At 36.6% G+C, this 23,361-nt stretch overlaps 1 protein-coding gene across 5 annotated transcripts in view; it reads left to right on the forward strand.

Moving 5' to 3' along the window:
- CCDC171 (coiled-coil domain containing 171) overlaps positions 1-23,361 on the forward strand; it is a 186,611-nt gene that overhangs the window by 100,114 nt on the left and 63,136 nt on the right. For 4 of the 5 annotated variants that reach the window (XR_006170278.1, XM_042826746.1, XM_042826748.1 and 1 more), the window contains exons 21-23: positions 2,988-3,133; positions 5,918-5,972; positions 17,464-17,595. Coding sequence is in view for 3 of the 5 variants with exons in the window: in XM_042826746.1 (XP_042682680.1) it covers positions 2,988-3,133; positions 5,918-5,972; positions 17,464-17,595 (333 nt within the window). In the remaining 2 variants the exon portion in view is untranslated. Of the gene's footprint in view, positions 1-2,987; positions 3,134-5,917; positions 5,973-17,463; positions 17,596-23,361 lie in introns of those variants that run through there. The other variant, XR_006170279.1, reaches the window with a different exon arrangement.

The raw sequence follows: 23,361 nt of genomic DNA on the forward strand, positions 1-23,361 counted from the left end.
TTCATGAATCTCCAACCCCCCTGCCACATGCAGGGCCACCAACCTCCCCATTTAATACTAGACCAGGCTGCCCAGGGCCCCATCCAGTCTGGCCTTGAACACCTCCAGGTACGGGGCATCCACAGCCTCTCTGGGCAGCCTGTTCCAGCACCTCACCACTCTCTCTGTAAAGAATTTCCCCCTGACATCCAGCCTAAACCTCCCCTCCCTCAACTGAAAACCATTCCCCTTGTCCTGCAGTTATCAACCCTTTCAAAGAGTTGATTCCCCTCCTGTTTGTAGGCTCCCTTTAGGTACTGAATGGCTGCAATGAGGTCACCCCACAGCCTTCTTTTCTCCAGGCTGAGCAAGCCCAGCTCCCTCAGCTTTCTTACAAGCAGAGATTGATCTCAGCCTGGATTTTGTAAATTGCTGAACAGAGGATTCTGGTAGCAGTACTGTACTTTGCATTGTAGTATTAGAATATGTGGTTCTTCTTATTAGCACGAGAAATGTTTGAGAAAAAATATTCATAGATTTCAATTTGTTTTTCAGGATTATAGTATTTAGTGCCTTATTTTTTTGGCTCACATGTTTTCTGAAGTGCTTTTGGCTCTTGGCTAGATCTGAGGCTTCTTCAAATTAGTCATCAGTGTCCTGCAAATTTTTATCAGCCTTCTTTATATACCACTCTTCATACTTACAACTTATTTTCAGTGCTCAACAGTCCAAATCAGGTGCCCCCGAGTAAAAACTACGCAGTGCATTCTTAAAACTTCAGCAGAAAAGATGTCCATAAATTTTGAAACAAGGTGCAAGAATTTAGTCATGCAACTTTGCGGTTTCCTCTGTTTTTTTGTGATTCTTTAGAATCTGTGAGGAAACTTGCATTCTTAAGCAAATGTTTAGAGAGCTCCGATCTACATAGGTATCTCCAAAAGTAATGCCTCCTATTTATTTTCGTGGAAACTACAACAGATACGAAGAGCTCAACAGTGATGTTTTGACAGAGCAAATTCTTAGCTACAAAACACTGATTTTCAGTGTAGTCAGAGTACCATTAGCTATGTATTTTCACCAGCAATGAACTAGAGCTTGTATGCCATTCATGTAAAAATCTGTACTAGCAGAGGTGACCTGCTGTGTCACAGCTGCAGTGATGGTGTTGTTGGTAGGAATATGGACTATGCAGTCCATCTGTTATTATCCCAAATAGATGGAATTCAGGAGGCTCCAAATTTGGACTGTATGGTGTGTGTGGTAGGACCGTCCAACCAAGATTGGCAGTGTGCTCCACGGTCTTCAAACTGAAATGGGGCCTTATGTTAACACGTTGCAAGAAACAGGTTGTCTTCTCTGGTCTGGCTCTGGAAGATCAAGCCTTTGACATAGTCAGCATCATTAAGTAGCAGTTGATAGTTCATCCAGGTTCCAGAAAATTCAGAAGGATCACTCTTCCTATTCCAAAAGACAGTGCACATCACCTTATCCACTGAGAGCTGTGTCTTAAACTTCTTCTTTGTTGGGGAATTCACATTTTGCCACTCCATGGACTGCTCTTTTGCTTCTGGTTCACAGTGGTTACACCACATCTTGTCTCACTGGTGACAATGTGATCTAGAAAACTGTCACCTTAAGCATTGTATTGGTTCATTAGATCTTGACATGGTATTGCGTATGGTGTTCTTTTTCCTACTCTGCAAACAATAGTGGGACCCATTGGGAGCAAACTTTGTGATAGTCCAGTGTTACCACCTTTGCTTCCAGTGCATTGAAGTTAATATTCAGCTCTGTACTCAGTTCCCTTGCCATAATCCATTGATTCATGTGAATAAGCTGATTGAGACGCTCTTCATTCCGGGCTATGCTTGGCCATCCAGAATATGGCTTGTCTTTCATGTTGTTTATACCACTACTGAAAAGTCCCACCCACTGCTTCACTGTGCTCACATCCGCTGTTGGGTCTCCATCAGTGTTCACATGTGTTGATGAATGTCAGAGGGTGCCATGTTTTCTGCATGGAGGAGTTCAGTGGCACACCTTTGCTTCATATGCACTTCCATGTCAGATACCATTTTATCTGCTGCCATCCGCCACATGACTGCAGAATGTAATAGAATATTGGAGGGAAAATTCAACTTCTACTGCCTTATCAGTATCTGCCTCTGATGTTACGGGACAACGTAATAAAAAGGAAGCATTACTTTCAGAGCAGCCCCCACAGTTTCTTTCTAAAAAAAAAACAACAATAAGTCACTATATATAAAAGATGACATTTAGCAAAATATGAAATCATGTTATTAATACTGCCGTCTCAAAATGCATTGATTTATTCTAGCTGAAAGAAGTAGCAGCTAGCCAGGCTCAGTATTAATTAGTTCTGTGTGCTATTTGTCATCTGTTGGATTAATCTGAATTGATTTAAATCACGTTATGTTAATTCTAAGCCATAATGGAAAAAAAGGGAAACAACAGCCAAAGCAACAACAAACAGTGTTTTGCATGTGGAAAACTCATGTTGAAACAAGAGATATGCCATGAAGTAGTGATTTGATATTAAGAACTTTGGGAGAGCTGTACTTAGTGCACTAACAGAGAACTGGATTATCTAAATCATGCAGAGTATTTGAATGAAAGAAACCAAAATTGTATTTTTGTGAATTCTTTTATTTAATACTTGTTTTAAATTGAAGTTTGAGCATATTCTGTTTCCTTAATGCTGTGCTCTGCATTCTTTGCACTGTGTTTAGATCTAGTATTTGTAAATACAATACTACTCAACAAATCACGTTATTTTATAAAATACATTTGTACACAGGCAGTGTACTAAAAACAGGTATGTTGTGAGCTGGTAATGTTTTTATTACAGAATTTGTAAACCCTGAGTATCTAATGGTCCAAATATACTTCACAGTCAGTCTGTTTTCCGCTTTGTTTAATAGCCTATGGCATAAATTGAAGTTAATTATTTGGCCTGACAAGTAACTCTGCTTTCTGTCTGCTTTCAGAGACTCTCCGAGGCAAAGATGGAGCTGAGAAGAAAAGATCAATCTCTGCGTCAGCTCAATAGACTTCTTACGCAGCTGGAGCAGGACAAGCGTCGACTGAAAGAGAGCATCCATGATGCAGAGAGTGCCCTCTGCATGGCAGCAAAGTGAGCGCTGGGACCTTGGGGAGATCACTTAAAACAGACAAAAGATCAATTTTTACTTTCATGCACAGGGTTTTAACTCCAGCTAATGTAATGCTAGAAAACAAAAGTACATCTGTCTCTCTTTGAAATTCAGTGGTAGTTTTCTAAAAAGAAAACTGTTAATCCAACACGCCCGATTTATGTTTTCTGTAGTTAGCTCCTAAAAGTGTTCTGATTTCTAAGTCCTGGAATAGCACAGATATTTTGGAGTGCCAATTATGTTACTGATTTGACAGTGTCTCTTTGGTAGAGCTCTACCACACCATTTAATTAGGAAATGACTGCTAGTTTTCTGCATTTCCAGATCATCTTTTTATAGAATGATACAGTTAGCTCAGAAGACATACAAAAACATCAACTAGGTGTCAGGTCTTCGCTGTCAAAGGAGTTGAAACTCATTTTGGACCTGATCATATCTGTACGAGAGGGTGGATCTTTCAGCTTTCAGGGAGTTTTAGTTTTAGGTGTAAAACCTGTGCTTTTTTATATTACAAGAGAAACTGACCACTTACATTAATGTGATTATTGCTAACCTTGTAGAGTCACGTAATCAGATAAAAAGATAATATTTAAATGTTTAAAATTTCTCATTATACCCAAGATGTAAGTATTGAATTTCTTAAAAACAGTAGCTTAGAAGATTGAAGTGTTTCATGTATGAATAAAATCCTGTAATTGCTATGATTTTTGGTGAAATGCTCAGCAAGCTAATGAAAATACTGGGTGATATTTAGTATGAGTCTGTTAAAGTAGATTTGACCTGAAGAAGATTTTAGTCTTGAAAACTTGGTTCTTTTCACCCTGTCACAACTTGTGTTACATACTATAGTATAAAGTGTTTGTGTGGCATTTAGAATTTGGAAACCATTTTATTTCTGTATGTAGTAGTTGAATATAATGGAATACAAAAATGTCCCCATACCATTAATTGTTATTTTTTTAACTTTGGAACATATCAGCAGAAGGGATGAAATAGACTTCGTATTTGTCCAGAAAAGTCTTTAATAGCTTTTCCACCACCTGATTGTCTGTAAGCAATACATTTTTATTTTCATGCTCCTGGGAGTCTTTCAGTTTTTTGTTGTTTTTTTTTTTCCTGCAATCTTAAGGGATAGGAAGATGACTGGCTCATTCTGAGAACGTCGTCTTTGATTTTCTTGCAGTGGTGGCCAGAAATTCTGTTTCTGGAGTAGGAAGTAGCATTAGTAAAAAGAGAGCCTGTAAGCATCTAACCCAACAGTAATATATTAGCCCTTTCTCTGTCTCTGCTAGAGAAAAGCTATGTTACAAAACACATTCTGCATTCATGAACCACATTTAAATATAATAAATACTAGTTCTGTGGTTCAGTTCCAATTTTCCTTACCCCTGTAGGCACTGAAAAATATATGAATGACTTTTGGATTCTGTCATGTAGGGGTGCAAAAAGATTCATTTTATTAAACTTTTTTTTTCTAAATGCTGTAAACACACAGTCAGAGTTTTATGTAAAGATGTTGTTTAACTATTCTCAAAAAGTGAGATAGTAATTCAAGGACAGTCACAGGGATTTTCTTCACAAAACTGTGAATACCTGAGAATATGCAAGGAATAGTTTGATTTCCATACCATTAACCAATTTAAACATTAATTCTGTTGGACTGGCTCTCTAGAACCGATGTTACCCAGACAAAGCAATCGCTACACGAGTGAGGAAAATTGAGAAGGAACAGTAGCATGTCTTTGTAAATCCAATCTGAAGAAAGATAAGATCCTGGAAAGGCAAAAATCTATGTTACAGCTTTACTAAGATTGTAATAGCCAATGTTATTTTTCTTGCTGCTTTATTATTTTTGCTGTTTTGGATAGTATGAATCAGTAAAATGAGGAAAGCAGAACACTACCATGGTTTTGAATTCAGCTTCAGGAACTCCTAAGAGTTACAGCAAAATATTCAATTAGCTGGCAAGCCTGTCCTGGAAGAGCAGGGTATCAACTTATTTGGTGTGAATTCTATTTGATTTCCTCTTGTGCTTTGTTGGTCACCGTGGCCCACTCTTCTTAATATTATGCAACTGCAACTACATTTCTCAGAGTGCTAGTTTTTTTATGGCAGAGTAACTATTCAAAGCTGTCATTCTTACCTAAGCCCCAGTCTGCAAAAAGGCATGAGTAGTATTTCATTATGTGAACTTTTGCTTCTTAAAGATAGGATCCTTGGCTGGACTGGAGAAGACCAGTGGGATGTTGAAAGGGATGGTCAGGTTTCTAAAAGTCTGTTTTTCTTATCTACAAGAATACTTGATGAAAAACGTAATCCAACAGTATTCTTCAGAAAGAGAATGTAATCTCATCCCACTAGAGCCTGGGGTCCCTTCAACATGCCCTTTTTATCCAAAATTGCAGAATTCCTCTCCAGCAACACAATGATTATTAATTGATATTCCTATAAATATGGCATGTAAGCTATGTATTTACAGGTATACAAATGAATAATATGTAAATAAATGCCTGAAAATTCTAGTTTAATCTTTTGCATACAGTACAGGCATCTCCCATATGGAAATGTGTTGAATATTAGTCCGTGAACTATTTTTGTAAGATTTGTACTGGAGTTAAAAGGAGAGACACTAATATAATAGTTTGAAAACTGCCAAAATTATTTTTAAAGACATTTTTGTTATAAAGCAGCAGAAAATGAATTTACACATCAGTAGTACTTCAGTTTTACTAACTACTTTTCCTTTTTTTTTTCTCTTACAACAGGGACAGAGAATTGTTCATTAATCAAATGAGATCTGTGGAAACCACTCTTCTTACGGTAAGAATTTGAAGTGTTTTGACTGCATTTGTATTTCCAGTCACATCAAGCTTTTAAAGCTACTTGTTCTCAGGGAAGCAGGGATGCAGAAGTTGAATAGCAACTTCAAGTTTCCACCTCCAGCTTGTTTTGGCTCCAAAAAGTATTCAGATTTAGCAAGTTAAAATACAAGTTTGATATGTATAGATTGCTTTGTTTCAATATTAAACTTATGTAAGTATTAATGTGATGAAATTCGCCTTCCTTTTCTCCATCACTGAGCAATATTTCTGTTGGCTGTTGATCCTGAGTTGCTGAGTTACCTCACTGCTGAGGTATGTGGTTACAAACACGGTGCTCGTAAGATATTTGGCTTTGTTATGCTGTTTTAATCTTTGGTATATAGTATGTGTAACAAGGAAAAGATGGCAAGTATTAACCTATTTGCAAAATCATAAGTAATGTTTTTTTTTAAATCCTTTTTTTGATTTACTTAAGTATTCTCCTTGACTGATACTATTTTACTCTGATATAGTATTCTTTGAAGGTTTGACAAAGCTGAATATGTAATTATTTAGGAGACAGAGTTGTTTTTAACTGTAGCTGTGGTGGCTGGTTGTTTTGTAATTGTTCTTAGTCCAGAGCAACACATAGCAAAAAAAGAGTTTTTATTACCTTGGAGTGTTCATTTCCCTTATCACATCTTGAATTCCCAGCAACGTGGGAATCTATTCTTTATTTTAGTTCCTGTGTCCACCAAAACTGTTGTTAATTTAATTTTCACATACCCTTTTCAAAATTTTCTTTCTCTTAACATTCATGAAAAGTGACAGCGCCTAAACTGCTTTTGTGTTTTAGCTTCACCAAACAGTGCTGAGAGGTGATTTTTGTCTTTTGAGTCTCCATCTCCTTCATGTTTCTCTCAACCTTGGGAAATCTACGTAGTGCAGAAAGTGCTGTGTTCTTTTCACTGATGTATACGTGTAGTGTTCTTGCCTTGACAATTTATTATTCTAAATTAAAAGTTTTTGTTTTGCTTTAGAAGATAGTGCACGATTGCACTGTCTTCTTAAGGACAGTGTACATAATACTGTTCTTCCTAATGCAGTCAATACATTAAAAAAGCCTCATTTTTCTTTTAGAAACTTAGTTACCATGTATGCTTTTCATTTCTTCATGTTTGTTAGAATTGTACATAGTTGTTAGGTCCAAATAACTAATTATTGAATAGCAGAGTAATTTATCTTTTCTGGTTTGTCAACCTAAAGAATGAGGAAAACATAAGAATTACAAATGTCAGGATGATCTTTTCAGCAGGAAATAAAACAATTGATTGTAAATCAGTTGTAATTTGATGTATTATTTCTCCTACAAGAACAAAGGGAAATTATTGATCGTCATTTGGGAAATATTTGAAACTTAGATCTGATATCATAATGGCATCTAATTATGTAACAGTAATGAGCGGGACTTATGTGTAGCCTATCCAACTTGCTTTGTTGTTCTTAAATGTTTTCGTATAGTGAGTGAAAAATGAAAGCATGATGAAGTAGATGAAATACTAGTAAAGGGGTTTTTCTTTTTTTTTTTCCTTATTGAAATTCTGGGAATTGCATTCGTTTTCAAAAGTGAATCAAAAGAAAAAGGATATCAATTTCTGAATCATCTAGAGCTGAGAAAGTATCAGTATTAGCTGCAAATACCTTTATGGGAGTTGGACACTGAACGTTGTGGTATTTCTACATTTATGTATTCATGAGCAAATATCCACAAAATTCCACTGCATCACCTGCAGGATCTGTGTTATCAATGCATAATACTAAATTTTTGCTTATAGAGCTCAGAGGGATTTTACAGACATCTGCAGTAATCTTACTTAGTCTCAGGGTAAGAAGGCATACACCGATATCCATTAAGCAACCTCATTCTTTATTGTACTCTGTCACTGAAAGAGTTGCAGAAGGCAGCAGTGTAGGTGCCAGGTCCAATGTTGGTGGATATACTTGGATGTAATCTTCAGCAAACAAAGCGGAAAGGATCTCTGTGCCTGGTTCTAATACAGCTCTAGACAAGGGATCGTTTACATTATTTACTGCCCCCATGTGACTGGATGGAAAATCTAGTATCATATATTTGACTCAACAAATGCATCTGACACCGGGAGCTGGATTATTTGCACAAGAATTCTCATGATACAATTAAAATTTGAGAATCTTTTTGTTGTTGTTTTATACCACCTAAAAATATTTTTTTTAAGTCAAGTATTAAGTGAATATTTTAACAAATTTACAAAAAACGCCAGGAGCAAACAAGGGACCTAATCATCTGATTCTATTTTGATTCAATTCTGGCTTTGTTAGCGAAAGATGCTGGCTGAATTTTTTGAAAATTTAGGCTTGGAAAAAAAGATTACTGTTTTTTTTTTTTTTGTCCATAGGATCTATTACGTTGCATTAAACTGAAGAACTTTTTAAAATAGAACAGGTTAAACACTGGGTGCTTAGAGAAATTGTGCCTGTAACTGACCCGTTACTTTAAAAAAAAAAAATACAGGACAAATAATAGTTTTAAAAAACAATAACACAAAACTTAAGGAGGCAAAATGCCAATAAATGAAATTTATCGGAGGAGTTCTTCTGGAAGAAATTCTGGAAGAAACTTCTTCTGAAGTTCAACGACAACGATTTTTTTCTTAAAGAGTTCTGACCCAGACAAGAAAAAAAAAAATTAATGCCTTATTTTGTAAATTGTACAGAGGCCTCTTTTAAGTATGGAAAGCAAACAGTTTCTTGAAGATTTCCTCTAAAAATAATGATGAGAAGTGTTTTATTTTTTTTTTAAATATATGTATTATGCTTTTTTGATGAACTATTTCATTGCTAGCATCTTCTGTGCTTACTCCTATCAATATTATTTTTTTCTTAAAGCACAGTCATGAACATTAAATCTGTTAATTGCATACAATTAGAATTTTTAATGTAAGTAGTTAATGACTTACTACTAGTCATGGTTATCCAATCCATAGAAAAAAATAATTTAATGCTATCTGTGCTAAAATCGTTAGCCTTCCCTTTGTTTAGCTTCTGAGTTCGAATGTTATTGGTGGATCCCCACCCAGCCATGTGCTTTCTGTCCCCCTTAATGGGATGGGGAGAGAATGGGGTGAAAAAGCTCGTGGGTTGAGATAAAGGCAGAGAGATTGCTTACTACAGTGGGCAAAAGAGCTGACTTGAGGGAAAGTTAATTTATTAATTAACGCAGATTAAAATAGATTTGGGTAGTGAAAAAGGAAGGTCTGGATAGTGAAAAAAGAAGACAAAATGAATTAAAGCAAGACTGCATCCACCCCCAGCTCCTCTTCTTTTTGAATCTTTAGATTCAACTTCACTATTTCATTCTCAGCTTCTCTATCTTTACTCTGAGGCTGGTGGTTGTGGTAAGCCCTCCATAATTCTCTTCTTCTCCTTCCTTCTCACATTTATTCACTGCTCCAGTGTGAGTTTCCTCTCCATGGTCCACAGTCCTTCAGGGAAACTTGCTCCAGCATGGGCTCATGGTGGGCTGCAGTTCCTTCATCAAACATCCACCAGTGCCAGTGGATGCAGTGTTGACATCTGTTCCTGTGTGGTTTCCCATTGGGCAGCAGGGGGGACGACATCATCTCAGTGAGCTGCTAGGGAATCTGTCCTTGTGTGTAGAACACATGCTCACTGTCCTTCAGTGTCTTTGGTGGCTGCACTGCTGCTTCTTACTCTTTTCCTTGTGCCCCCATATGCTTTTGTTGTTTTTTTTCCACACAGTTTAACTGGGGTTCCAATATTTTGGCTGCTGGGCTCTGCCATTCCCTGCAGTGGTATGAGCCAGATGTGTCTGTATCCAGTATGGGATAGCCCCGAACTCCTCTATGGAGCTCCCCCTCACCTTCCCACTGATGCTGGCTAGGAGCCAGCTATACACAAATACGGTGCTGAACAACCTCCCTTTTCTTCTGCCTCCCTAAGCCCCTCTTCTCTGAACTTCTGCCTGTACAAAACACTGTCTTGGGAAGTCATCCCAGTGAGTCAGCCTGTACAGAGCCCGGGAATTGTTTGTGTTTCTCCTTGTACTCTTAACTGTTAAAAGTCTTGAAGAGCTTTATGAGCTGGCAAAGTTTTCAGTCAGCCTAGAACACCAGATGCTTAGTATTTGGCTTTTTTGTCAGATTAATAAAAAACCATGTCTTCTCAGCTTGGACTTTTACCCGCTATTCTATGTGAGGCTGATGAACTGTGATAATGAGTCAACAAAAAACCTCCCAATTTTTTTTTTTCCCCTATACCTGATAGCAGCCCACTCATTCTGACATTCTGGCACAACTCTGGGATCAAAGCACCTATCCAGTGTGTTTTTTTCATTTTTGCACTTGGTTAGTAAAGTCCTTTTCATTTCACATCTGCAATGCACTTCATTTCTTCTGGTTGAGAAGGTTGTATGGCAGTTGGCTGAACTGCCTCCATGCAGTCATTGTGTTGCATTGCCTCACCACTGCTCCTGGTGCCTGTTCTCTTCTCTGAAATATCCGTAGAACGGTCAGGCATGAGGCTTGGGCCCATCGGTGCAACCAGTTGGGAAAAAAAAAATTAAAAACAAACAAAAAAAAAAGCAGCTTTCTTTATCCAGAAATACAATGTATTAAAAAAAAAAAAAAAGGCAAAGAGTCAGCTGGAAATTAGGTGAGATGTTGGAACAGTTGAAAGTTAGTAACATTAGAACCTTATTTTTGATGTGGTCCGTAGTAATAAAATGCATTTTTTAATGATACTTTTTTTATGGCCTGTACGGAATTAATCTGCAGTAGCCTTAAGTCCATATACAAGTAAATAACATTGGTGATAACATTAGCTGTAAGTAGCATTAGTTGTTAGTTTCAGCAAGAAGACTGCAAATTGATTGAGCTAACGTTGGCTGCCACAATCAGACTTTAATAAATGTTGCCCACTTAGATAATTTTCAGCCCCCTTTTTTTTTTTTCCTGAGTTAACTGGAATCTCTAATTGTGCATCATATTATTATTTAGGTGTCTCAGAAAAGATGTAAAAATTATTTTTGATAGGTTTGAATATGATTTTTTTCCTTTGCTGAATTTCATTTCCAGAGCTGTTTGTTCTAGTGTGCCTACATGCTTTGAGTGAAGTCTGCTTATGTTTGTATGTGTGTGTTCAGGTTTTGTTTATCACTGTGGTCCTCAGTTGTCCTCAGCAGGCTGTGTCACAAGCCTTCTGAAGCAATGGCATGTGTTCATGCAATTACAGTTCTGAATGACTGCTCTGAAGAATTTATAGGAGGAAATAAGGTATTATTTCCCCATTACAAGGGAAAAAAAAAGAATAAAAAGATAAGTTTTTCTCCATTTCCAGCTAACACCTTTTCATTTAAATGTCTTATGAATTACTTTTGTTTCCCCTCCTACTGATCTGACTTCCTTGATCCTTGTTCCTAAAGATCAGTTGTGCGGGACATACAGGTGTTAGCACAGCTGGCTTGCTGATGACAACTCTGTCCATATAGCTGTCTAGTGTGTCATCACTCATATTGTTCAGTGTCATTCTGACCTAGCCAAGCTAAAAATGGTACTCTAGCTCAAGAGGGATTTAAAATCCTTGACAAACTAAAGATAAGACATTGCCGAATGTCATATCCATGTGCTTGACTGTTTTCACTCTCAACATATCTAAATAACCAATTTCGGAGCACATTTTTCATCTTTTTTTTTCCTTCTTTTTTTCTTTTGAAGGCTGAATTGGCTGAACAGTTTTGTGTAGTGTGCATTTAGTAAGGAAAAATCCTTGTTTGGAGAATTGTGGAATTACTGAATACATCAACTATTATTTTCTCCGAACATAGATTCATTTTCAGCCCAAGGTCATTGCAAATCCATTTATAGGGGATGTATTATAATGCACGTTCTGCAACTACAGTGAAGCTTAGGTGCAATGGTCAATGTTTGCAAAAATGTCTCTGGGTCAAATTAACATCTTAACAAAGCTGTAGTGTCTGTGTACTGTAAGAAGAGAAATCTTGAACTGAGCTTCTAGGTAAGGTTTGGAAGGTAATCTTCCACTGTGAAGATTAATTTCCAGAATCTTGACTGGACTCACAGGAAGGAAAAGAAAAGATTTGCTTGATGAGATACATACCTCCTTACGCAAATACATACCCCTTACACAAATGATATTTGTGCTCATTAAAACACCATCTATGAAACAGGTTGAATTGTAATAAAATACAATCTGTAATAAAATACAGGTTTGCATGGCAGGGATCAAAGAGGAGAATCACTAAATCTGTGTGTTAGCACAGAATTTTTTTGTTGATTTTTAATTGTGGCCTACATAATTAGATTCGTATATGGCTACCTGTATCAGGCTATGTACGGATGCTGTCCAGTTCTTCCACTGTCAGCAGAAGTTGGACACTTGGAATAGAGGATGTATTCCCTCTTTTTGGTGAAACAGTATGCAGCAAACTGTTGATCTTCAGTGAGTGCTCAAATCTAGCTGTGTTGGACATTCAAGTAGTACTCATTCAACTGTAGCTTGCAGCCCTTTTCCCATTCATCTTGTATGTTTTCTGTCTCAGAGAGATTTGTTGTGATTTGGTGTATTTTGGCCTCCTTAAAAAAATAATAATAATTAGGTGTTTTTTTCTTTTTTTAGTTCAATTAATTGTTAGTTCTTAGCATCACTTCTCATCTGATCCATGCTCTTAATTTGTAAGTTCAGCTGTGGTTTTATAGTTCTCATGTGTTTAATTTAAAGTGCCTTGAGCTTGAGCAGTGCAGCCTTGTCACTGCCAGCATCTCAGCTTCTGAAATGACCCTTGGTCCCTGAAATATCCTCATGTCCTTATACGTAGTATACAAATAAAAATACTTTATGTTATAAATATATTAATTTTGTATGTTTTACCATGAAGGATGATCCCTGCAATAGTAACTTACTTGTCTGTGTTTTGTGCAGTTTTATGCTGCCTGGGAGGTCAGACTTTATGTGACTAAACCAGCCACGTGTTTGAAAGACTGCGGTTTGATGTGGTTTGCTTTCTAACTGCCTCCTTGCTTTATAAAAAGGAATTCAAAAACCTTTCTGTTATTTATATTTCACACGCAGTGTACTATCAGTGTGGTAAAAACCATTTTGCTGGCACTCTTTTATAATGATTTGCAAAACATATTTGTTGCCTCTGTTACATCAGCAACGTTGTCATGTCAAAGCCAAGCAGATGGAAGCATTGTTTGCCGTTATCACTGCTATCACTGTATCACTGCATCATTCTAGATTTTTGTTCTAGCACTTAAATTGCAGATAATACGATATTAGAGCAGTAATAGGAAATAAAAGCATAATGAGCCCAAAGTATTTTACTACCTTCTTTTTTATTTGTAATTGGTGAACTTCGGACTTAGAGAAGGTTCTGCTGTATTGCTCACACAGTGAAGTTTATATCCAGATATTTTCTGTTCAATGTGAGAAAGCATTGAGTTAGGCCCAAAATGAGGTCTAGAACCAGTGATCTGTTGTACTAGTCAGACAGCAGGCTAAATGTAAGCATGCGTTAATACAATTTACAGCTTGCTCATGTTTTGTACTATGTCTCTATTGGCATAACTGGACATTCCATCTCAAACTTTGCGGTAGGATAACAAAGCAGTGGGTATAGAAGAGGTCTGCAGAGAAAAAATAAATCTCTCTTTGATCAGCAGAGAATTTTTAGCATCATTTTTGGACATGTAGAATTAGTTCATCAAATTCTACACCTTTGATTCAGTCAATAATGTAACTTTGGTTTATTATTCAATTTCAGCTTTGATCTGAATTCATCAGTACTTCATTGATTTTAAATTGAGTGGCCATGGTGGTGTATTCTGTGTTGTTCTCTTAATTAATTAAAAAGTTAAATGCAGTCATAAGTCACTTTGCTCATTTGTTTTAAAACGTTTTGAATACTGTTGTAGACTTGCTTGAATCCACTTGTGATTTTTCTTATTTTTAATCTTTATATATGTTAAAACTGAAAAATCTAGTGGTCATACTTAGCAGCCCACCATCACAGTACTAGCTGTGCTCCATATCAAACAAGTTCTGTGAATTCTCATTGTCCCAGACAAATAATATTTAACAAACCTAGGACTGATCAAAACCTATGCAAGCATTGTATGTAGATAGATTTATGCATGTTTTCTCTATATCCATTTTTAGAGAATAGGAAAGTAGAACTGGTTTTACAAACTCACAGTAGGCCTGATTATTTTTTTTTATTTTGTAACATTAAGTCTCTAGCCAGTGGAGCATTTTCAGGTAAAGTATTATTTCTTCAGATATTATGTGCAGAAAAAAATGGAGTAAATAAATGCAGAAAAGCCCTAAAACTTGTTTTTTATAGTCCAGCTACATAGATTTTTCTTCCTGACAGTCTGCAGAGGTTAGGGTTTTTTTTTTTTTTTCTTTGTTTTTTAGATTAAAATCACCATAAGAGTTTTGTATTTTCCTGATAGTAAAATGTGTAAGTATCATGCTTACTTCCTTAGAGATTAAGGAAATAATAACAATCTCCCAACTCCTGTCTTTATCTTTCTGGTTCGTAATGAAGATAACATATGGCGTAGCCAATGTGATTCAGGGTAGGCATGGCCATTAAGTCTTTCCATTCCTTGAATTAGTAGCCAAGTGGAGGATGTTTTTGTCTTTATTGAAGCTGTGTAATGATTTTTGCACAGCCTGTGCTTGTCTTTTGTTCTTGCTATTTCCATACCACTTTCCCTGAACCTAAACTTTGTGAGCAGTTTTTCAGAGAAAGTTTCAGCTTCATTTTTTGTTTCTCAGTTTGCACATGGATAACAAGAATCACTCCTCACTACCTACCTATTTGTAGAGACAAAAAGTTTTACTTATATTTTTTAATTTGTGAAGATTCTTATCATGCTCGTTAAGGAGCTAATAAGTATTTCTCTGATGCTGTAGTGTTAATGGCTTATGCTTACCTCAATTCAGCCATTTGAAAAAATGGCTTTTGTATTTTATTGTTCACTGTCAGGCCCCAGTACTAAAATGGAGAGTCTGAAACTAATAGGGTTAAAAGGACTTCTACTGTCTGTATTGTGTGTGCATTATACCTCCATTGCTTATACATTGTTTTTTTCCCCCTAGTATTAGCAATCTGCTTTTGTACTTTGACATAGGGATTTCCCTTGTGAATATTGTCACAGAAAAAAGAGAATCATCAATATCGCAGTTAAACTTGACTTTCAAAGCTAATAGTATCTCATTTGGGGGCTCAAATTTAATAAATTTTCTTTGATTCTGGGTGAGTTTTTAAACATCAAACAATGAATTGGCCAGGGTGCAGTAAAATATTTAGATCTATTGACTACGGTTCAGAAGGGTAGAAGGCAAAACACTGGTGGTTTGATGTTGATAAATTCTTAGTACCTTAATCCACATTAATGTTTTCTTTTATCTGTGTGCATACTGGCAGCAAAGACACTGAAATGTTGTGATATATAGGCTATAAAAATGTAAAGCAAGTGTGCCTATGTGTGAGTGTATGTAAGTATATGTGTACGTATTTAAAGTAACGTGTTTTGTCATATTCAGCAAGGTTAACATCTGACTGGAATTACACATGCTGACAGAACATTCCGGAGAGCATGTTTGTTCCACAGGACTGTATATATGCTGAACCTAGTGCACTATGTGTGCAAAAAATGCGTGGAGGACCTTTCCTGTTATAAAAATTGCATCATAGTGCATATGTTTGGCAGCCACAGGTATTGACAGGAATTCTTTAGGTCAACTTGGGAAATGTAGGGCTCCCTATTCCCACAGAAGAGAGCAACGGATAAAATAAAATCTTTTCTTCTTTGTATCAGTAGATTTACACGTGCATGCTTCTTTCAGTCAGAACAGATTTCAAAGCCTGTGCTATTATTTGAAATATGTTCTCTCATCAACATTTTACAAAAAATTAATTTTGTAAGCAACTACAAAAAAGTAATCTGGGATTTAAAATGAATGGGAGTATATTTTAATTCATGAATGGTGAGTTCTTTGGAACGAGGGAGGCTCTAGATAATCTGAAATTTGTTTTAAATGGTATCTAGTAAATTATGCATATAAAAATCTAAATGTATTTTGGGTGCATTTAGTATGTCAGAGTGTGTATTGTTGTTAAAGAGTTGATTATTTTGGCGGTACTAGCTATTGCTACTCAACAGAGTCAGTCTGTGCCACTTAAACATATTTCCTCTATTCGTTACGTATCTTTTTACGTGCTTCTATCCTTCTGTATTGGAATCTTGTCTGGCTACTGGCATCTTTTGGAGACGCACATGATAATTTTTATATTAAACAGAATGAAAGATATGCGTGTGGCAGTATGAGTGATGTGTCCATGAAAGTTATGTGCTAAATACGTAACCCTTCAAATGCAGCTAATAGCCTAATTACATGTTACGGTAGTACGCAAAAATGTGAAATTAAATAATGAAAAAATACTCGTCCCTTGTTCAAGACTTATAAGTCTGGTTGCGTTTAAAGAAAAAAAAAAGCACTGATCAATTTACATGGCTAACAGTCTTTACCTTCGTGTTTTCATCACTCTGAAAGCGGGCAGGATTCCAAATCAAAACCAGTTTCTCTCTTAGTCAGCAGGTGGCACTGTGACACAAACTGCATCTGGTTGTGTTTGTAGCCCTATGTAGAAATCGCATGGATAGCGTTTGGGTGTTTTGTTTTATCCTTTCATTTCAGATTGCCTGCAACACTAAATAAATAAATATCAAACTGTTCGAATTTTGTGCAAACTGTAGCATTTCTCACTCCAAACTGTCATAGTTATGAACTGTGTGAAAGTTGTTTAGTACTAGTTAGTGCATTATTTCTTATATGCGAATCTACAGTAAGAAAACTAGGAGCAGATATTTTTTCACTTTCTGTTAATTGCAGTGCTGCAGGTTGAAGGTATTTTTTGGCTTTGTTTGAGGATTATTCATTTTAGTTAGGGCTCTAACTGAACTGGTATTAAAGGAATCCAACTGTGAATTGCTGATATGATCTCCATACACCAGACAGAAGTCCTGTAACAGCTTTTTGTTTGTATGATCACAAAACTTTTTAATTTCATTGCTGGTGGGTTTTTGAGTGAGAAGTACAATTACTATTTATTTTCTTACTGTGTTTTTACAGGGGACAGATCTGTAAAATGCGTGTATCAGGTGGGCTTGTGAGCCCTTAGCAGCTCTTCTTTCCTTCTCATTTCAGACCAGGGGAAGATGCTTTTTCTTCTTAACATTCTCTCCCAGCACTCTGAATTAGAGATTTATTTGCAACGAAAAATCAATTAGTCCTAAATTTATTCATGGATTTCAGGTCCAGCGATCAATGCAAGTCCACTCAGTGGGCTCAAGGGGACCCAGTTCATCCCAGTTAATGTGTCTGAAGGGGAATTACCATTGATGCTGTTTTTTTCCCTTTAGGTCAGAGATCAGACCTTGCTGTCATGGACTGCGGCAACCAGGAATGACTTCACCCTGCAGCTACCCAAACTGCACCTAGAGACCTTTGCAGTAGAAGGGCTGAAGGGCAGGCCAGAGGTTGTAGCATTTCAGGTTAGAGTCTAAAACAATCCTGTTTCTTCCTTCTCTTTTTTGCATCTGAGAAGCTGGACTGCTCTGAATGTGTGGAGAACAAAAAGCTTCAAGACTATTACAGTCAAAAAAGAAATAATTACCATACGTGCTCTTAATACTGTATTTTGGAGATGATATGAACTTTTAATTTTGCAATTATAATGTTAATTAACTGACAGGAATATGGCCATGGAAAATGATCATGCAAATACTGTATTTAAAAATTAATATCAGTGTATTCTACTTTTTTCCCCATTGATTTAGGCAAGGCAAAGCAGGGAAAAAACAGCATTTTATTGCTTATGTGGTCAGTATCATAATTTTGACGTTACAGTTTTAGTACTAGTAGTGATTTTTGAGCATTCCTTATTTAAAAGAAACTACTTGGAATACTCAGTTATAGAAGCTGTTTTGTTTCATGTGGGTTTAAGGACTTGTGTGATTAACAGTAATAATTTGGTGAAGAGGAAGAACAGGGTAAAAAGGAGAAATGAACTAAAAAATACATGTTTGCAGCTCTGAGAATGGATTTGGAGTAAAGCTTTCATACCTTGTTTTAAAGTTTGTTGTGTTTTCTTAAACACGGACTGTCCCTTAGTCTTCATAGCTGTGCAGAATGACTTCATTCTTGTAATACTTTATCACTAAAGGTAGATTATTTTTTCAGTGAGGGAATGAAAAGTACAGTGAGTATATACCTCTTCATTATGTTTTCCTATGTGAATCTGAGAGAGGAAAGTTAGTCATATAAAGAGCAAGGAAGTCACACACTGCAAATGTTACATTCCTGAAATAATCCTTTTTAATTTATTACAGATTTTCAGTTCTAGATGAAGTATATAATTGCAGGAGCAGGGTCACAAAATCAGACATGCTAGGGAGGTGTATTCTATGCTTCATACGTCTGCCATTTTTCTCTTGCATGTATGCATTTCAATATCATATAGATTTAAATTATGTCTTTATTATCATACTTTCATAATAACATAAAGTGTAACACCTGGAATTCCCATGAACTTTAGTTAAAACAGCTGTATGCCTTTACCAGAGTACAGTTGAAATGCTTTCATATACTGATGAGCACTTCTGTGGCTATGTAAAAAGTTCCTACTAGTGACTTATTTTCAAAGAAGACACTGGAGAAATAACCAGCATTTTAAAATATTGCTGTTCTTATTCAGATCTCACTCTGTTGGCTGACTTCCACTCCAGTCCGTGTTCTTTTTGGATCTCAGGAGTGTTGCAGAGACATTTGCAAAGCAACCCATTCCTTCTATCTAAAAAGATGAAAAGCAATAGGAATCTCAAAAACTGCTATTCACATCTGTACACAGAGCTTGTGGTAGGAACGTAGCATGGTGCGCTCTGGCTAGCTTACTAGTGGTGCACTATTATAAGCTTACTTTGTGTTCATCTAACAGCTCCAATTGCACATGATTACACCGTAGGTATGAAAACAGCATCAGTGGTACAGTCTATCTCATTGTTCTTTTCTACTGTTCTTTCTCTTTCCTTTCTCGTTTTCCCTTTCCTCTTTCATTTCTCTATTTTACTTTCCTTTCCCCTTTCCTTTTTAGTTTCTGTATAATCAATGGATGTTACAATCACAATATAAACAAGAGAGTTAGGCGAAGTAGACTATGATAACAAAAGAGAGTAAATAGAAGGCTTACCCTTATGTTGGGCTCACCACAAAACACCAATAGAGGTGATCTCCAGACGAGATCCTTCCCCACTGTTAGCCAGCTCTTAAATAGGGCTAGGAGGGCTGGAGCCAGGCTCCACCCCTTCCAGCAGCACAGGTGAATTGCCTTCACGTGTGCTCCTCTGGCTGGCTCAGTGCTCGCCTCAGGTAATCAATCAGAGGTTCAGGCCATGACTCAGCACTTCCCATACAGTTTCCTTCCCCCTTTTCCTTTCTTTTTTCCTTTTCTTTTTTCCTGATTTTAGTTACTCAGTGCCTGTTTGATAGCTTTTTAAGTTTATTATGGAGTTTTTATTTATTTTATATAGCTGGCAGTCAACGAATTTGCTTTGATTTCACCTCTGTATGCAAAATTGTATTTAAAGCAATCCTAAGATCTTGAGTGATATCAGGAGTCAGTAAACAACTTGTGAACACTACTGATGGAAATCAGTGGAATTGTTTGCATGCTTGGTTTCTCTAACTACTATGTGTACTTTATAGTAATTATAGGTTGGGTACATTTCATTTAAAGGCCTTATTCTTTGTGAATGTTAGATATAAGGATTTATTTACCAAATATTTAAATTTGTTGCTGTTTGGTGCTTTCTTTAAAAAAATTGCAGAGAAATGACAATCCAAAATTAGACATTATGGTGGGGACGAAGCAATAGTTCTTGAATATTCATAGAAAAACACGTTGTTTAATTTTTACTTTTCATGCATCCAATTCATTGTAAGTGGCTGGAATCAGTAATTGATCTTTGTTTGATATCCAGTGTATTGGAGTGTCTCACCTTTTCCTCACAAGAGAAGAAGATAAAAAGCTTCTGTGTACAGGCACATCCATGAGATTATCTTTTTTCCAAAATTTTCAGAAAAATCCTTAATTTATCCTTATCCTTAATTTACTTTATGGACGTAGCATTAGAGATCTGTATTCCTTGTCAGTGGGAAATGGGGCGTCTTGGAATTTTTGAGTTGCTATTATCTCCGTGTGAACGTTTCTTGGGAAAGGTATGCTCTCTTTAGAGGAAACAAGTACAAAGAAAACTAGCATAATGAACACAACTTGCTTGACTATGAACCAAGCTATCAGGCTTGTTTTATTCTGGGGTACTTAATTATCAGAAGGCTGCTTTTTTTTTATTCCTATTGAATGAATGTAACTTTTCACATACCATTACTACTCACAGGGCTGATCAAAGATTCAGAGAAAAGAAATCCCTTCGTAGCAAGTGGCTCATGTGTTGTAAAGAATGTGTCATGCAGTCTAGTGATAGACCTTTGGGCCGTGAAACGCTTGAGAAACAAAACTCTGAATTTTCTGCAAAGCTTGCACTTTATTGAATTGCAGAATTAGATAATTAATCAAAATGTAAGTTTTTCAACAATAATATCCTTGCACTAGATGTCTTCTAAAACCCTATGTAAAGGCTGAAATGCATGGTAGTAATAAGTGTGACTTAATTTATAGGTATTTGTTAAATACTTGGAAGCTGTTACATAGTAACAAGAGTTACTATAATCGTTTGAAAGTGTGACTTGAGATGAATAAGAAATGGAAAAGGTGCAGTATCTTCAGAAATAAACTGATATAAAGGCTATAGTTTTGAAATACCCTCATCTGATATTTACTTACTGTGACTCATGAGGATGTACTGTTTGTTAGTTTGCTAAGCTTGAAGATGCAAAGTAAAGCGTTACCTTTGAGCTACTGAAACACGTGAAAGGACAACATGTTCTGTTCTGGCCACGCCTGAGTATTTCTATGAAGACAGAAAGTGAATTGTATGTGAAACTTAAAATTTAACCTGGCATTGACAATTAAGAACAATGACAAATAGAAAATAGCTACATGTATCGGGATCATATCCACCACTTGCCCAAAAGATGCCATTAACAGCAAGTGGATGGCTGTGTGATCAGGCAGCTGGTGATGTTCACGTGTGGTAGCTGCCTGCAGAAGTACAGTTACAGAAAGAGTAATCATTTTCTGTGTCATGGGAACTACTTTGACCTCTATCTTAGAAGTCTCTATTTGCACATTTCATTGACTGATTGTTTTAATTTGTGGTGGTTGCTTTTGGTCAGTGTTTGGCATGGAGGTCTTTTTCTTCCACCAATATCTGGTTGTTGAAGGATATAATATGACTTCTGAATTTTGCTTTAGAAGAGAATTGATGTTCAGAGATGAATTTCTGTTGCCACTTTGCAGGATTCACATGAATTAGAAACTCCAAATATATGAGTTTTCTGAATTTAATGAGGATTTGCCCTTTTGGTGCATCTACGACGTGTTAAAAAAAGCAGATATGAGGATGAGACTATAGGCAAGCTTATGGTATACAAGGAATGCAGGTATCTGTGGCTGTGTTTGTGAGCATTATAACTCTTATGATAAAACATTTCTTCATGTGTTGCCCTTCACCTGAGATATGAGATTGACAATTTACCTGGTTGTTGGAAGTCCTTTTCATTTTAATAAAATTGTACTTTATTTTAAATATAAACTGTGAGTGATTTGAATAAATGTAATTATTTTCATTACTAAGCTCTCCCTTAGTTTTGGCATTGGTACTGTATAGTTGTGGTTTGCTTTCTTTCCTCCAAGTGCATTTGAGATAGATAAGTTATCTTGCTCCTTGCCTGCCTCCCTCTCAGCCTTCCTCTCTGTCTCCCTCTTTATTTTTGCCTCTCACTGCACACCTGTTCCTGCTGCACATATGGTCTTCCTCTTGCTCCCTCCCTGCTGCTCGAGCCTGCTGCCTTCCTCCCTCTCCTCCCTCCTTTTTTGCTGCCTCCCTCTCCCTTGCTGCCTGTTACTTCATCTAGGTCTGTGCCACAGCCTCTGCCTGTCTGTTATCTCTGTGCCTTCCTTCCACTCCCTTTGTCTCATTTGCCATGCCTTTTGTACCCAGTCCTGTCCCTCCATTTTCCCTCTCCTTGTCTCTGTTCTGCTCCCTCCCTGGCTCCCCTCTCTCTCCCTGTCCTCTCCCTCTGCCTTCAAAATGTATTTGACTGTCTGTACAGGTTGAGGAAGTCCACATGGGATTTCTTCTTTCAGTTCCTCAAGTGTTTGGAGGGGTGTTGAAATGAAAAGCGTAGTAATAACACCAAGGCTTATAGGGGTGGTAGTAATACAGTCAAACACTGATCTATCTTCAGTATTAACATATAATCATTATAAGTTTATGAAGGATGTGTAATTTTATATTCATATATGATTTAGTAAGGCCTTGTCTGATTGGGCTATAGATCTTCTAATTACTTGGGCGAACGTAAATGTAGTTTTAAGTGTTAGGAACATTTCAATATGTAAGATTTTCCCTTGTTCATTAATTTTAGATTTATGCCAGATAGATTTGAAGGTAAAGATAATACATAATTTTGCTAGTATTTTTTTCCAAAATAAAAAACACTTTTTCGTTCTTCTGTTTACTTCTTGTCAATAAAATATTTCTTGCCAAGTTGAGGAAGCAAGTGGTTTCAAAGGTATCATTATAATTCTGTCATCAGATTTTATCATCTGCATAGAGCAAATCTTTCAAACACTAAGTATAGCTCTAGTACGAGGGCTTAATGACACAAATTAATTGTGCAGTGGCTTGAAAACAGAATTGTTCATATTTTGAATCCTGTAATTCTGTTTTGGTGCTTTTTTTTTCCCCCTTTTTTCTTCTCTCTTTTTTTTTTTTCTTCAGTTCTTAATACTTTGCAGAAAATAAACCGTATTTATATGTACGTGCACCCAAACTGCAAACACTTATGTTGCTTTCTTTTTTGTTTCTACCATTTCACCCACAGAAGGAACGGTCCACTTTATTACAGAGGCCAGGCTGGTGCCTTGTTTGGTATCTGACTACTTTGCTTATTACTGTGTGAAATTGAGTATTCTTTCTCTTGGAGCTCAACATCTGCTATCAGCAGCACCTGGGCTGCCCTCCTCCTCTTTTTCAAAATAACGTATTTCTTATCTACTGCTTCTGGGCTGGTCACCAGTCTGCCTTCTACTATATCATTTAAAGATAAAAATGATTTTTAAAACGTAATATAATGAT

This window comes from Centrocercus urophasianus, unplaced genomic scaffold (genome assembly GCF_019232065.1).
Source record: "Centrocercus urophasianus isolate 14NV4802_14NV808 unplaced genomic scaffold, USGS_Curo_1.0 seq_27, whole genome shotgun sequence".
Lineage (NCBI taxonomy): Eukaryota > Metazoa > Chordata > Aves > Galliformes > Phasianidae > Centrocercus > Centrocercus urophasianus.